The sequence below is a fragment of the Puma concolor genome, chromosome E1 (genome assembly GCF_028749965.1).
Source record: "Puma concolor isolate L17-30 chromosome E1, mPumCon1.1.hap2, whole genome shotgun sequence".
Taxonomy (NCBI): domain Eukaryota; kingdom Metazoa; phylum Chordata; class Mammalia; order Carnivora; family Felidae; genus Puma; species Puma concolor.
The window spans coordinates 16,702,830-16,718,919 of NC_141680.1; the positions used below are offsets into that span (position 1 = coordinate 16,702,830).

The 16,090-nt window shown below is 46.5% G+C and overlaps 1 protein-coding gene and 1 long non-coding RNA gene across 3 annotated transcripts; one reads left to right on the top strand and one right to left on the bottom strand.

Annotated features, from left to right (window-relative positions):
* Positions 1-779: 779 nt before the first annotated feature.
* LOC147574148 (uncharacterized) lies at positions 780-8,042 on the bottom strand. 2 transcript variants are annotated; one of them, XR_015243942.1, is made up of 3 exons: positions 7,609-8,042; positions 2,450-2,643; positions 780-2,337 (listed from the first exon to the last, which is right to left on the bottom strand). It is a non-coding gene; the product is annotated as an uncharacterized LOC147574148 (long non-coding RNA). The 2 variants fall into 2 exon arrangements; XR_015243941.1 differs by having other exon boundaries at positions 780-2,340.
* Positions 8,034-14,610, top strand: TIMM22 (translocase of inner mitochondrial membrane 22). The gene is made up of 4 exons (XM_025917793.2): positions 8,034-8,342; positions 10,489-10,685; positions 12,432-12,504; positions 13,883-14,610. The coding sequence occupies exons 1-4, from the start codon at positions 8,105-8,107 to the stop codon at positions 13,957-13,959; spliced, it is 585 nt and encodes a 194-aa protein (XP_025773578.1). The 5' UTR covers positions 8,034-8,104; the 3' UTR covers positions 13,960-14,610.
* The last annotated feature ends 1,480 nt before the right edge of the window (positions 14,611-16,090 follow it).

Genomic DNA, 16,090 nt, shown 5'->3' on the forward strand with positions numbered 1-16,090 from the left:
TTTTGAGTTTAGATTTTATCCTGGCATGGAGAATTCTGAGCAGGGAATTAATCATGTTTCTGTGCTGAGAGATCACTCTGGATGCTTTGGAGGACAGCAAGGTAGTAGGTATGAAGAACAACTAAAATTCTATTAAACGAAACCGACTAGAGCCCAAAATATGGCCGTGGCAATGGATATAAAAAAAAGGGGGTGCCTGGGGCACCTGGGTGGCTTGGTTGGTTCAGCATCTGACTTTGGCTCAGATCATGTTCTCACAGTTCATGGGTTTGAGCCCTGCGTCATGACAGCTCAAAGCCTGGAGCCTGCTTTGGATTTCGTGTCTCCCTCTCTCTGCCCCTACCCCACTCATGTTCTCCCTCTCCCTCTCAAAAATAAATAAGCATTAAAAAAAATTTTTTTTAAAGAAGGGATGGATTTGAAAAACAGTCAGATGGTATCTAGGGGATGCAGCATGCAAAGAGTTTAATCCTAATTAAATTCATGGAATCACCATTTCACCTAGATGGGAAACTCAGTAAGACCACATTTGGGGAGGAAAATAAATTCTAATTTAGATCCACCTGAACCCAGTAGTCCCATAGAAGCTTCCACCTGTGGATGCCCAATAAAAGCCACACACACACTTAGGTGAGCTCTCTTGTCTGTCTCTCAGATCTGTTCCCCTGGCCTCAGAGACCCTGATTTGGGATCCAACTCCACCCCACCCCCCCAACTGCTCCCCTGATAGGTTCAGGCTCTTCTGTGCTTTCTGAGGCCTCCTACTTGGCTTCTGCTCCCAGTTCATGGGCAAGAGTGTTTCCTGCCAACCCCCACACTGGTGCTGCCTCCTGAGACCTCAGAGAGCCCCCACCCCTGGGCCAAAGCCCCTTCTCCTGGGTAGGGGTGGAGGGATGGAAGTTCTTCTCTAAAGCCCAGGTTGGCCTCAGCATCCTGAATCCCAGACCTGCTTCCAATCCTACAAACTCTTCTTGACCTACACCTGAACAATCCATTTATTTATTTAATTTTTTAAAAAGTTTATTTATATTGAGAGAGACAGCTCAATGGGGGAGGGGCAGAGAGAGAGGGGAGAGAGAGAATCCCAAGCAGGCTCTGCACTGTCAGCGCAGAGTCGTACACGGGGCTCGAACTCACGAAACAGTGAGATCATGACCCGAGCCAAAACTAGTAGTCAGACACTTAACTGAATGAGCCACCCAGGTGCCCCCTGAGCAAGCCCATCTTATTCTTTAGTCTGATTGGAGGCCTGCCTGCCAGTGTTCCTTCTAGATCAACAGTGCTCTCGAGTGGCAGGTGATCGATCAGCTGTCCAGGGGTTATAACGAATAATACAGAAGTGCGCTTGCCCTGTGCCCTGGCGCCAGCAAAGCCGCACCCTGTGCTCCTCCCAGAAAAGCTCATTCTCAACCCAGAGGACCTCCAGCCTTTCTCCTTTGGCCATGAAAGTAGTATCAGGACAATGGGGCTGTGCACTGCCCCAGCCCTTCTTGCAACCCTTGATGAAAAATCATGTTGTGCAGCCTTCTGAACTGAATAGCCACTGTGTACTTAGAGGGGCCTTTTTTGACCCTCATCCTCTGAGAAGGTGCAGGTAGTCCCTGGTGCTACAGTACTGCCTTTGGACCAAAAGCAAGAAGTGTACTTAAAAGCCCCAGAGGAGCTCCTGGGCCACATCTTGTCCACACAAGGGGTCCAAAATGATACCAAACATGGTGTTACATTCATGGAAGTAAGAAGCCCTCTCTCTCTCTTTTATTATTATTAGTAATCTCTACATCCAACATGGGGTTCAAACTCACCACCCGGAAATCAAGAGCCGCATACTCTACTGACTGAGCCAGCCAGGCATCCCAGAGGCCCTCTCTTTCTAATTATCAGTCAGGATTTCCTGGAAATTTCCTACACATTACCAGCACTTCATGTCTTACTTTTCTGCCTTATTTTCCCTCATTTACAGGTTTCCTCAGAAATAGGAAGGTGTTCTCGGTTCCCAAAGCTTGCTTGTAGTGAGTGGTATGCTGGCAGATGTTGAACAATAATCACAGAAAAGCTTTGACTTACAACATTTACTGATTTCTATGGTGTAAATATTTCCATCATGGCCAACTTCAAGCCACCAACATGATGTCACTGATCACAAAGCTGAGAAGAAATGCCAGCAGGACACCCATTAAGGAGCATTTCTATTACACGGGTACAATAAGCATTAATAGCCTCAAGGGCACAGACGATAAGGCTGGTTCACAGGCTCCTCCAAGGCTTCCCAGGTGTGATCTGAAACCAGCCCCCACACAGGGAGCAGGGAGAGACCGAAGCAAGAGGCAGGCCACCAGGCTGCTGGGTGGAAAGTTTAATAAGCAAGGGAACGAGGCTAGTCATGGGGAGCCACGAGGTGCAGGTCTCCACGCCCACTCGCCAGACTCACAAGTTGAGACAGAGGCCTCACCTGGGTTCAGTCATGTATGCCGTCCAGTTGCTCTGAACACCACCGAACTAACTCAAGGCTGTGTCCTTGGAGCAGCCTCTGGGAGTGAGGGCGTCCAGCAGAACCCACATTCCAAAACCAGAGGAGGGGCTGAGGAGCCTCCGAGGGCCTGGATCCAGTTCACTGGTCATCAGCAGTCACGTTTTCTCCATGACCTCCCCCAACAAATAAGAAAGTGGAGTAAAATATTCAGGAAGTGATGATTTCTGAGTATATATTGCCTTTATTTTTAGTAGGATTTAATTGTAAGTGTATATAATTTAAAATAATGGCCATGCTTAGTGGTCCTGAGTGGCTCGGCCAGTTAAGTGTCTGACTCTTTGATTTCGGCTCAGGTCATGATCTCATGGTTTGTGAGCTTGAGCCCCTGCTTCGGGCTCTGCGCTAACAGTGCAGAGGCTGCTGGGGATTCTCTTTCTCTCCCTCTCTCTCTGCTCCTCCCCTGCTCGTTCTCTCTCTTTCAAAATAAATAAATAAATAAGAACTATGGCCATGCTTAATAACCAGTTAAAAGAAATCCCAAAAATTCAATAATCAATTCTTATGAATAAGCTGGAGCTGGCCCCGGCACCCCACTGCTGGTAACAGACTCTTCCGGAAAGCCCTGGCTGGGGCAAGGGTGAAGAGTAAGACCAAACTTTAAGAGGATGTCAAAAAAACTCAATAATCAAGAGAAATACTATTTTATTTTATTTATTAAACAAATAAATTTGTTTATTTATTTTATTTTTTACTTATTCATTTATTTAAGCAATCTGTATCCCTAACATGGGGCTCGAATTTACCACCTCGAGATCAAGCGTCACATGCTCTACCAACTGAGCCAGCCAGGTGCCCCAAGATAAATAATATTTTAATGCAATGTTTTAAAAACCAAAATTATGAAGAAAACAATCCATGATGAACAATTTACCAAATTTTAAATAGAGGATCAGTGGGAACTTTGAGGGTGTGAGACTGGAACCGGGGTGGTGGGGGGGGGGGGGGGTTGTCCACCAAGTGAAGTCACCTATCTAATGCAGAAAAGAAAGTTCAACCTGGAAAGAGAGTCTTATTTTTTTTAATGTTTATTTATTTATTTTGAGAGAGAGAACGAGCAGCGGAGGGGCAGAGAGAGACAGAGAATTCCAAGCAGGCCTTGCACTGTCAGGGCAAAGCCCGACTCAGAACTCAATCCCAGGAACCGTGAGCTCATGACCTGAGTGGAAATCAAAAGTCAGATGTTTAACTGACTGAGCCACCCAGGTGCCCCTGTTATCTCAAAGTTTTAGAACCTCAAGAGATAAGGATCACCAAAGAAAGTTTTTCAGAAGTCTAAATTTTATGCCATTAGTAATAAAGCAGTGATTATTTATTCACAATCAAATTAGCTACACTGATTTTTCAGCCCTCCTCTAGAAATGTTATGTTATTCTTTTTGCTTCAAAAGTCCAAACGGTAGAGAACTTATCCTGCCTCTCTTAGAGGAGTGGACAGAGGGAGGTTCCTCACAGGACATGGCTTGACCACTGCTTCCAAGAAGTGGGGTGATTTGATAATGTGCTTTTGAAAACCCACATGATTAGATAGAAACCATTTTCAATATAAATGATTTTCAATCACAACTTTATTTGAGATATTGAAAGGTATTACTATATATGTTAAATATCAAGTAACAAGGTAGCAAAATATCTTAGGATTTGGAGAAAAGTGTATGAACTTTACAAGAAAAAACACCTTATGCTTTCAGGTGCTTTGGTGGCTTAGTTGGTTAAGCATTTGACCTCGGGTCAGGTCATGATTTCCTGGTTCGTGAGTTCAAGTCCCGCATCGGGCTCTGTGCTGACAGCTTGGAGCCTGCTTCAGATTCTGTGTCTCCCTCTCTCTCTGCTCCTCCCCTGCTCACGTTCTGCCTGTCTCTCTCTCTCAAAAATAAACATTAAAAAAAAACCACTTTGTCCTTTTGATCCTTTGCTTTCTTGTAACTTGAATGGATTCTCTTTAATTTTTTTTAGGTTTTAAAAATTTTTATTTTTTTAAAGTTAACATGCATAAAAGGAAACTGAATAACACAAGAAGCAAAGAACAAAGTCATCCATAATCACAAGCAGTTTACCAGCAGACTTCTAGGTCTTTAAATTTTTTTAATGTTTATTTATTTTTGATAGAGAGAGACAGAGTGTGATCAGGAGAAGGGCAGAGAAAGACAGAGACACAGAATCCAAAGCAGGCTCCAGGCTCTGAGCTGTCAGTACAGGGCCCGACGTGGGGCTCGAACTCATGAGCCGTGAGATCATGACCTGAGCAGAAATCAAGAGTCGGATGCTTAACCGAATGAGCCACCCAGGCAACCCAGTCACTTCTTATTAATATCTTCTCCTTCCATGAGTTTCTCAGACACCATATTTCCATCCTCAGCTCCTAGAGATCCTTTGGCTTTGGAGGTCATGGGCCAAATCCCTTTAAAAGAAAGTCACTTGTCTAGTACCCACTATCTACAATGAATCAGTTGGCTATTCAGAATATCTATGTGGCCATACCTCCTGCCAGCAACAGGACTATTCAGATTACTCACCGTTACCAAATTCATATACAGTTCAAATCCACATAGGACACAATGCACTTTCCACTAGGCTCTCCTTATTCTATCCCACTTGTGCTATTTCTTTGACTCTTGGGCTCCTGCAGCACGCTGAGAGAACTACAGGTGAGCTGGGGTCTCCCGGCCACCTGGGGTATGGTATGACCAGACCCTCCTCCCGTTCATCTGGAGTCCTTTCAAGTGACGAGTCAGACACTCAGACACTCAGAGTGTTCTGACTCTCCCTACAACACTTCCCATGAAGGGTTCATTTTTAACTGCCTCCTGTTCTCTCTGACCCACTGAGATACTCCCCCTATCCTTGTGGCCAGAACAGACAGCCTGGGAGTGGGGAACCAAACTGTCACATGAGGCTGCTGGACTCCCCATGATGCCAGGGCCAGATAAATCCCTAGACTACCGGCAAAGGTTCAGCCCAGGGAAACAGACATGGGAAACCACTTCTCACTTTCAGAATATACTTGAAGAGGTTCAAGTTTTCCATCAGGTGAAACCCATTCCACCTATGGAAGGAGATGGGTGGGTAGAGAGAGATACCAGATCAGTGTCTGTAACTGTTCTCTCCCCATCTATGATCCAGGCCAAGGATGTTCTGTAAAAGGCTCCCTCCTTCATGTGCCTTGGCCACATGAAATTTCTCCACGTGCTGACCTGGATCTCACCGGAACTCTAATGCATACCCTTCATCTGGGGATTGATTATTGCTCTCTAATTAGTCCCATGGGTTAATTATTTAAACCATCCCTTGCTTTCCAAGGCTGCCTTACCTGGGACTTGCCTGTGGCTGGGGTGGGGGTGGGGCTGTCCCAACTTCTCTTAAATCCATCTGTGGCTCTTACAACCTCAGCATGAATCAGAGCCCTGGGCCCCTCATTCATCTGGAAGGAAAGGGTGGTTAGCAGGGTGTGTTGAGTTAGAGGTGCCTATGGGAAACGTCTGGTTCTTGTGCTTGTAAGAAAGGTCTAAGTTGGAGATGAAGATTTGGGAGTCATTAATGCATTAGAGATGGCAGTAGAGGCCACAAGGATGAGTTGCTCCGGTGGAGTGAGTTGCATGAGAAGAGAATAAAGGATGAAGCCCTGGAGGACCAACAAGAAAAGGTCAGGCAGAGGTGCCTGCCAAGAAGACTGAGCAACTGGAGAGGCTGCAGCAAAACTAGGAGAGAGAGGTGCTCACCAAAAATACGGAGAAATCTCCGAAAAGGAGGGAGGAGGGGCGCCTGGGTGGCCCAGTCAGTTAAGCCTCGGACTTTGGCTTAGGTCACGATCGGTTCATGGGTTCGAGCCCCACATCTGGCTCTGTGCTGACAGAGCCTACTTCAGATCCTCTGTCCCCTCCTCTGTCTGCTCCTCCCCCGCTCATGCTCTCTCTCTCTCCCTCTCTCAAAAATAAATAAACATTAACAAAAACTTTTTTTAAAAAAGGGGGGTGCCTGGATGGTTCAGTTGGTTAAGCATCTGACTCTTGATTTCAGCTCAGATCATGATCTCACAGTTTGTGAGTTCAAGGCCCTAGTCAGGCTCCACACTGACAGTGCACAGAGCCTGTCTGCTTGGGATTCTCTCTCTTCCTCTCTCTCTGTCCCTCCCCTGCTCATGTTCTGCCTCTCTCTCAAAATAAGTAAATAATTTTTTAAAAAAATTTTTTAAAAGGAGGGGAGGGCACCTGGGTGGCTCAGTTGGTCAAGCCTCTGACTCTTGATTTTGGCTCAGGTCATGATCTTACTGTTTGTGAGTTCGAGCCCCACATAGATTCTGTCTCCCTCTTTCTCTGTCCCTCCCCTGCTTGCTCTCTATCTCTCTCAAAATAAATAAAAATAAACTGGAAAAAAAAAATGAGGGAGGAGTCAACAGTGTCAAATGTTGAGAAGTCTAGTAAAATGAGGTGTGAATTAGATTCAACAACTGGGAATCCACGCGGGACCTTCACAGCAGCTCATTTAGCGGCCTGGTGGGGACAGAAGCAGGGGGAATCATACACTGTGCTTGGCTGCACAGAGCACTCTGGGTACCAAAGAAGCATCTCTGCCTATGTTGCCTGGCAACGCTCACCACCTCTGTTTGCATTTATGTTTCTCTTAGCTATTACACTCAAATACACTGCTGGATCAGTGTGACAGTATGGGATCTATTTTAGTACCATAAAAGCTACTGTAAAAGTTTTTCTGGGTTCATATATAGTATTATTTCACAGTTTACCTTTAGGTTCTGAGTTTGCAAGCTGGTAAACACTTTAATTGTTTTAACATAATATAAATCAGGCTTCCCATGGCAATGCTAGCCCTACGTCCCCAATTCCACTGACAACAACTGGCTGGAGAGAGTAGCAGCCTCAGCCTTGAGCTCTCCATCTGGCCATTTGCCTCCACCTCCTACCATCCTTCCGATTTTTCTTATACTTGGCTAGCTTAGCTCATTTGTTCACTCATTTGTTGGGCCCCTTCTCTCTCCTCAAAGGTTTAACTGTCAAACAAAACATATATTGCATACATTTGTACCACGCTTTCACACTTATTTACAAAACACCTTCCATCATTTACCTCTCACAACCCCCTTCTTCAAGGAATGATTAGGCTCGAAAGGCAGTGGCGAGGCGCGTGCGTCCCCTGCCGTCACTCCGGCGCTCTGCAGCCTCGCGGGCGTGCTACCGCTCCCCACCCGGTCAAGAGCTTCAGAGGAGGCCGCCAGGCGAGTGCCCGCGCAAAGCTTCCTGGGAAATGCCTGGCCTACAAATCCCGGTACGCCCCGCGCAGCAGGCCCGAAGCAGAGGGCGCTTTCTGTGGACTCTGAATCTTGTTTGTCAGTGCCACTGGATACTGCACGAGACCGATTCAGTATTCCCAAGAGGCTTTGGGGGAACATGATATCTCTTACGCCCGGTGCGCACGAACAGACTTTACTTCCGCAGCTTCTTGGTCTTGCTGGTTGTGGCGAATCTGCCGTTGCGTCACGATGGCTAGGCGCGCAGGCCCTCAACGGGAAGCTTGCGGAATCTGCTGCGGGAAGAACGCCCGGGTTTCTTGAGCATCTACAGTCATGGCGGCGACTGCCCCCAGTGCGGGGGGCTCCGCGCCTGAGGCGGCGGGTTCCGACGAAGCCCCGCTACAGTACAGCCTTCTTCTGCAATACCTGGTGGGCGACAAGCGTCAGCCCCGGCTTCTGGAGCCTAGTAGTTTGGGTGGGATCCCGAGCCCCACCAAGAGTGAGGAACAGAAGATGATCGAGAAGGCAATGGAAAGCTGCGCCTTCAAGGCAGCGCTGGCCTGCGTGGGAGGTGAGGCAAGATTGGGGGGCGGGGGGAGCATTGGGAGGCTGAGGGCTTGGACCGCAGAGGGGTCCTCTGCCAGGGAGACCACGCGCCTGGGAGGCGAGGAGCCTGTGGACCTCGACCTTGACTACACCCCTGCCTCGATCCATGAACTCGAGTAAACCCACTCTAAGCCCTGAGGTTAGTTTTCGCCTCTGGAAATTGGATCAGAGAATCGGTACTGTTCGGGCCGGGGCCTGGAGGTTGGCTATAAAATGGTTGGCTTCGTTCATTCATTCGTTGATTCGCTTTTAAATAAGGATTCTTTCAACAAATTGTCATAAGCAACTATCACATGCTTGGTAGTGGAGGGACAGGGGGAGACAAGACAAGAGCCTGGTTCTCATGAAGCTAACATTTTAATATATAGAGAAACAAGAATGTTGAGAACGAACCTGGCAAGAGAGTGCTGCAGACAAACGGGAACAGCAAATGCAAAGGGTCTGGTAGGAACCAGTCTGAAGTCTGAAAAACGGAAAGGCCATTGACGCCAATGTGATTAGATGGCGGTGAACAAGGGGGAAAGACGTCTGGCGTTGGCCCTTCCCCCCCCCCCCCCCTTTTTTTTAAACCTTTTGAGGATTTGAGAATGTATGGGGTGCCTCTTGTAAAAAGGTTGGCCACATCTGCAGAGGAGTTGAAATCTCATTGAGAATGAAAGACAATCCAGAAACAAATATAGCGAGAGTTGCAGATGTAAAGTATAGTTGAAACCAAAGAGAGGGGTTTTGTTTTGTTTTGTTTTTGGTTTGGGGAAGGCTACAAGAGGAGGTGAGATTGCAGCTGTTATCTTAAAGGATTGAGAGAATGGGAGTAGACTAAGAGGAAGAGAAATGTCCTTTCAAGTTGCAAGTGGGGTTGAGTATTTGGGCGTTTTGCCTATAAGGCATTAGGGCGGTAATTGATGAACTTGGTGACCCAGCACTGAATGTAGTGAAGGAAAGTGTGGTGCTTCGGGAGACCATATAGGGAATTGGCTAAAGTGAAGCTCTGTGAGGCCTGGCCTTGGTCTTTGGTCATCATTGTGCCTGACTCTAATACATCACTTGCATATTTGTTGAAATGATGAATAAGTCTTTGTAGTGCTCCAGGGTGGAAGTGATAAAGGCCCTAGACTAGGATGGTAATTGTGAACGTAGGGTTGTAGAGGAAAGCAAAGAGGCAGTCAGAAATGCCCTTGAGGGGGAGCCTGGGTGGCTTAGTAGGTTAAGCAGCTGGCTCTTGGTTTGAGCTTGGGTCATGATCTCACGGTTTGTGGGATCGAGCCCCAGATGGGGCTCTGCGCTCACAGCACAGGGCCAGCTTGGGATTCTCTCTCTCCCACTCTGTCTGCCCCTCCCCTGCTCTTGCACACTTACGTGCACTCTCTCTCTCAAATAAATAAACTTAAAAAAAAAAAGAAAAGAAATACCCTTGAGGTTTGAAGTGAGAGTGACTGGAAAGAAGGAGCCATAAGTAAGAAAGTCTGGACGGGAGATGCCCATGATTTCATTAAACATTGACCTTGATGTGATGAGAGGACATGTATATGGAAATGCCCAGCAGGCTCAGGAAGGCTCAGGGAGATGGGGACAGCACTGTAGGATTTGCCACTTGGCAGCTTTGTGACCTTAGGGAAGTTACTCCCTGAGCCTCAGTTGCTTCAGCTACAGAATGGAGAGGATAATAGTATGTACCTCATGGGACTATTGTGGAGAATAAATGAAGCTGTGACTATAAAGTCACAGCTTTATAGTCAGAGTACTTGGCACATGGTACTCAGTGACAGTTATGAATGTCACCATTGTCACGGGAGTGGTATGCAAAGTTAACAGCTGAATGTCTGAGTACAGACAGAATGAAAGGTTAAAGATTGAATCTTGAGGAATTTTAGACAATGAAAGGAGGAAGAAATCCAAAGGGAGACCAAGAAGAAGCTGTCAGCAAGGTAGTTCTTAGCTTGTGTGATGTGGAAACCAGGTAAGTGGAGAGCTTGAGTGGCAAGGTGGAGTGAGGGGGCAGCAGGGAGCGTCCTCTTTGCTGGTGGCCATCCAAAATGTGCTATTCGAGTAGGACCTCATTACAGTAACCCAGAAAACATGCCAAAGAAATCTTCATCTCTGTTTGTTTTTAGGATTTGTATTGGGAGGTGCGTTTGGGGTGTTCACTGCCGGCATTGATACCAATGTGGGCTTTGACCCTAAGGATCCTTACCGTACGCCGACAGCGAAAGAAGTTCTTAAAGACATGGGGCAGAGAGGGATGTCCTACGCCAAAAATTTTGCCATTGTGGGCGCCATGTTTTCTTGCACCGAGTGCTTGGTAGAATCTGTAAGTGTCTCTGCCTTCTGAGAAAGCCTTGCCTGTGCCATGTTATGACTTCTAAAGAGAAATGCTCTGAATGTTAATTAGAAAGCAGATCAGAAATGTCTGGTACTCGCTAAATTGAATTTCCATTAGTCCATAATGTAAACTTCTCGTGCATTTATGATTTGGGCTTGCGTTATTTTTTACTTCTTTTTGTAAGCTAGAAGTTAATGATTTTATTTTTTTAAGTTTTTAAAATTCTAGTTAGTTAACATACAACGTAATATTAGTTTCAGGTGTACAATGTAGTGATTCATCAATTCCATACAACATGGGGCTCAAACTCACGACCCTGAGGTCAATATTCACACTGAGCCAGCCAGGCACCCTAACAGTTCTATTTTTAACTTTCTGAGGAAACTCCATACCCTTTTCCAGAGTGTCTGCACCAGTTTGCATTCCCACCAACAGTGCAAGGGGGTTCCCCTTTCTCCATGTCCTCACTAGTACCTGTGGTTTCTTGTGTTGTAGATTTTAGCCATTCTGACAGGTGAGAGGAGATACCTCGTTTAGTTTTGATTTGCATTTCCCTGATGATGAATGATGTTGAGCATCTTTTCATGTCTCTGTTAGAAGTTGGTTAGGGGGGCCTGGGTGGCTCAGTTGGTTAAGTTTCCGACTTGGCTTCCACTGAGGTCATGATCTCACAGTTCATGGGATCGAGCTCTGCATTGGGCTCTGTGCTGGTAGTGCGGAGCCTGCTTGGGATTCTCTGTCTCCCTCTCTGCCCCTCCCCCACTTGCACTGTCTCTCTTTCCAAATAAATGAATAAAAAAAAAAGTTGGTTAATGATTTTATTTAAAAAAAATTTTTTTTTTTAATTTATTTTTGAGACAGAGAGAAAGCACAAGCTGGGGAGGAGCAGAGAGAGAGGGAGACAGGAACTGAAACAGGCTCCATGCTGATAGCACAGAGCCCGATGTGGGGCTCAAACCCACGAGCTGTGAGATCATGACCCAAGCAAAAATCAGAAGCTTAGCCGACTGAGCCACCTAGGTGCCCCTAATGATTTTATTTTTTAAATTAAAAAATTTTTTTTATAATGTTTTTATTTATTTTTGACAGAGAGAATGAGAGACAGAGCATGAGCCAGGGAGGAGCAGAGAGAGAAGGAGACACAGAATCTGAAGCAGGCTTCAGCCTCCAGGCTCAGATGTCAGCACAGAGTCTGATGCAGGGCTCAAACTCATGAACTGTGAGATCATGACCTGAGCCGAAGTCAGACACTTAACTGACTGAGCCACTCAGGCACCCCTAAGTTGTTTTTTTAATTAATTTATTTTTGAGAGAGAGAGAGTGTGAGAGAGGGAGGCATAGAGAGAGAGAATCCCAAGATTGAGATGCTGGGCTCAGTCTCACGAACTGTGAGATGATGACCTGACCCCAAATCAAGAGTCCAATGATTAACCAGTTGAGCCACCCAGGCACCCCAGAGGTTGGTTAATGATTTTAACCATGGGACTTATTGGAGAACCAAAGAGATTTTGATTACTTGTCAAATTGTACGCTTGGTTTCTGCACTCTGATACCACCTTCAGGAAGCATCCAAGAACACATTCAAATTAGGAACTATACTTTCGAAAGCAAAGAAGATTAGGTTTCCTTTGGGGAGGGACTAATTTAGCCAGCTAGAAACGCTGTGTTTTTTCCCCCTTAATCATCTTGTCTGGCTTGTTTCTTTGGCTCTAAACTGCACTTCTCCACCCACAGTACCGGGGAAAATCAGATTGGAAGAATAGTGTCATTAGTGGCTGCATCACTGGAGGAGCCATTGGTTTCAGAGGTTAGTAAACAACTCTCACATGGTTTTCTTTGTGGCTTCGGACAACATGCTATAGTTAACATTTCCAAATGTATGAGTGTTTCAGGGACAGCCCAAGGCATATGTGGACACTTGATATTCTTCCCTCTGAGAAGTAAATCACATTTACTTTTGTATTAACTTCATTTTGGAAACTTCTAGTGTGTAGATCAGGATTTTTCATCTTTGGCACTATTGACATTTTGGACATGTAAATCTTTGCTGGAGGGAGAGTAGGGCTGTCCTTTGCATTGTAGGATGTTTAGCAGTAACCCTGGTCTCTACCCACTAGATGCTAGTAGCATCCCTTAGTTGATCACTGAAAGTGTCTCTAGACATTGCCAGATTTTCCCCAGGGGACAAAATCACCCATGGCTGAGAATCACAGAAGGATCTAGATTTTAGAACTGGGCTCACATTGAAAAGATGGGAAGAACTTCCTCCCAGTAATTCCTGGAATGTGTTGCTCTGCAGGATAAGTACGGAAGCATGGCTAGGTCTCACTCAGCTCCCGAGAGCCCACTTATTCCAAACGGCAGGCCGTGCTGAACTCGCAGCTCTGTGCATTTCAAGTAGCTAAGATATTTTTGTTAATACTGTACAACTGTCAGTTTTAATATTGTATGTAAGTTATACAGTCATGTCTTTTCATGTTGAAGATTCTTAGACTCCTACCCATGGAAAGCCAAATGTCAGGTTGTCAGCCGTAAACAACAAAGAAACCAGTCCCCTGCACTTCTCCCTGTTGGCGTGCCCATCAAGAGTGTGATATGGGGTGTCAGTGTCTGGACTCTGCACAGTGTCCATTGCTGGGCCACTCTTCCCTCTGCCGTGCCCTGATTTACCCAAATAGCCTGTTTTCTCATTCTCTGAGAGGCAGGATGATTTGCTGTCCTTAAAAGCTGCTTTTGCTCCTCTGACAGCCATTTGTGATTTATAGAGTAGCTTTTCCTCTGGTCTTCCCATCGCTCCGCTTTGTCAGGGACTCTGAGAAGCCTGGCTCCCTCTGGGACTGCTTTGATCACCTTCCCAAGAATTTATTTCATAAACAAATCAGGGTAACAGGCTGTGTGCTTTCACTTGCTTCCAAGGGCTGGTTCTCTTAACCAGTTTCCTGCCTGTGAGGGGCTATTTCATGAAGCTGCAAATAGTAATTCTTCGGAGAAAAGCCAAATGCACACTTACATAAAGCACACTAGAGTAGATTGTATACACAGCTCGTTGAAGTCTTGTGGATCTGATGGGTTTGTTGAATGACTTCGAATGCTTCCATGGGTTTCTGCATTCATGGGGCAGGCAGACTCCTGAATGCGGACTGTGTTCGTCACTACACGTAACGCCATTTCTGTTTGCTTTACAGCGGGCTTAAAGGCCGGGGTCATTGGTTGTGGAGGTTTTGCTGCTTTCTCTGCTGCGATTGATTATTACCTACGGTGAGAGTTATTGCCTCCAGGGAAGGACAGTACCAGCCCAAGATTAGAGCTGTTCCGTGGAGGGCAGTTTCTGTACCACTCCGAGGCACTTGCTTCCGAGACCGAAGACCTTTGTTTTCCCTTGTGTAGTTGGTGTGGTGAGGGAGCCACCTGGCTGCTTTCTGCCCCCAGCCTCTGAGTGGCCATACTGTCTGCTCCTGGGTTCTAGCCACGCCTAGTGGGGGATGTGCCATGGCAGCCTCTCTCTCTCGGGCAGATCAGGAGTCAGTGTGTTGACTTGTAGGAATTAAGCTCCCCAAAGCTCAGTGCTGACCACAGCTGGCCCTCTGGTTGTTTGGTGCTGGGAACAGAGGCGACTGGACGTACACCAGGAAGTTCGGAGCTCCAGGCAGTCATCCATCTCACACGAGGGCAGGGCACAGCGAATTTACACCTTCTCTCCCATTTTGTCATTATGTTTAGTGTTGTCTTTGTTTAAAAAAATTATATGACAGTTTAAAAGGTTGGTTAGTTTTGGGGCGGCGGAGGGGGGATAATGACAGAGTGAGTCTTTGGTTCTGCCCCTGGAGCCGGAGCTGTCTTGTCCCCTCCTCTTCCACTTCCCATTATAAATAATAAAGGCCGTTCAAACCATAAAATAAATGAATAAATAAAAGGTGGTTTATTTTTATTTTCAAATTTCACAATTCCCAAAAATGGTGCCAGGTAGCCCAGAGGTTGAGAAAGCGCCTGAGCGTCTGGGTACATTTGATTCTCAGGGTTTGCAGAGGAGTGTTTTCTGAGTTTGTTACTTCAGCCAGGGCCTGCCCTCCAGGAAGCCCAGCCTAGCCGTGGCCCAGGATGCATCAGAATTCCACGCATAAGCCCTGGCCTCTTCTAAAAACCCCATAGGCCGCCTGGTGGGAAGGCCAGCAGTCCGAGCCATGTTGGTTTTAGGCTCTGACCGCTGGACCAGGCCCAGCTCAAGGACACAACGTGCGCAGGGTCCCGCTGTGGTCCTGCTAAGTCACAGCAGCTGCTGGTGAAGATCGGCTGTTCACCACTACGCTCATTCTCTGGTATCAGGGTTTTTTGGGTTTGTGTATATGTATTTTAACATCTTAGTGTTTTTTATTTGATCTAGTGGCCTTTTTCTGACAACAGAAGCTCATCCTAATTGTGTGCCCTGGGGCAAAAGAAAATAGGCTTTTGGTTGGGATCTGCCCTGAGACCTTCTTTACTCCGGTGCTTCAGTGATGACATGAAGGTGATGAGCTCAGGCTCTGCCACTTGGGGGCAGGCAGGTAGGCTTTGTGGGGTTGTATAATTCCAGCCGCCTTCAGCCAGCAGTAACGCCTCCTGTTTTCTACTGCACTCTAACTTCTTCATCTTTTTTCTTTGCTTTCTTTCCCCCCTTCTGCTGTCTTCTAGCTCACCCACCCTTAACCAGAATTCACTCAGCTGACGTGTCCAGATGCCCCAAGTGTGAGTGTGTACATGAGTGATAATGTCCAACTCAGTTGGCAACACCTTCCTCTGGCTATGCATGCGGTTTCCTTTGCAATGAGTGTGAGCCAGCGCATTCCTGTCCTTATGTGGTGAATTCTATATAATATCCCATCCAGTCTCACAGGTGTGAGACTTCATTGCCCCTAGGCCAGCTGGAGTATCCTCAGAGGTCTGGGAACAAAAGAGTGTTTCCTATACAGTCCCTAAATATGTCACCTATAAGCACTTTGAGAGCAAGAACAGACACTCCTACCTGGCAGCTGTGATACCTGGCATCTACCAGCCGGTCCAGAAAGTAGGGTCAGATATGCCAAATGAGGACAAGAAATGCTACTTTCATGACTGCCTTGGACAGATGAGCCCTAGGCTGTCAGTAGCCATCACTTCAATAAGCCAAGCATTGTCCACATTGACTATTCAATCAAGAAAGGAGATGAATAGTTTCCTGTTTTAGATGGCTAAGGAGTCAGTATGAGCTCATAAACCAAACACCAATTTTCAGAGACATCTGTTCCTGATCTCCAGAATAAACATAGTGTCCAATGGCTTAGGCTGGTAGGAACCTATATTAACCCTACTGGCTCTCCTAAAGGGAGGCGGGGCCCCCTAGAGAATCCAGCCTCTCCAACAATCAGACTAGGCCAAAA

Excerpts from the sequence above, each read along its gene's own strand:
- TIMM22 (XM_025917793.2), top strand. The coding sequence starts at position 8,105 with ATGGCGGCGACTGCCCCCAGTGCGGGGGGCTCCGCGCCTGAGGCGGCG. Across the intron at positions 10,686-12,431 it reads CCGAGTGCTTGGTAGAATCT|TACCGGGGAAAATCAGATTG; the intron begins GTAAGTGTCTCT and ends CTCCACCCACAG. Across the intron at positions 12,505-13,882 it reads AGGAGCCATTGGTTTCAGAG|CGGGCTTAAAGGCCGGGGTC; the intron begins GTTAGTAAACAA and ends TTTGCTTTACAG.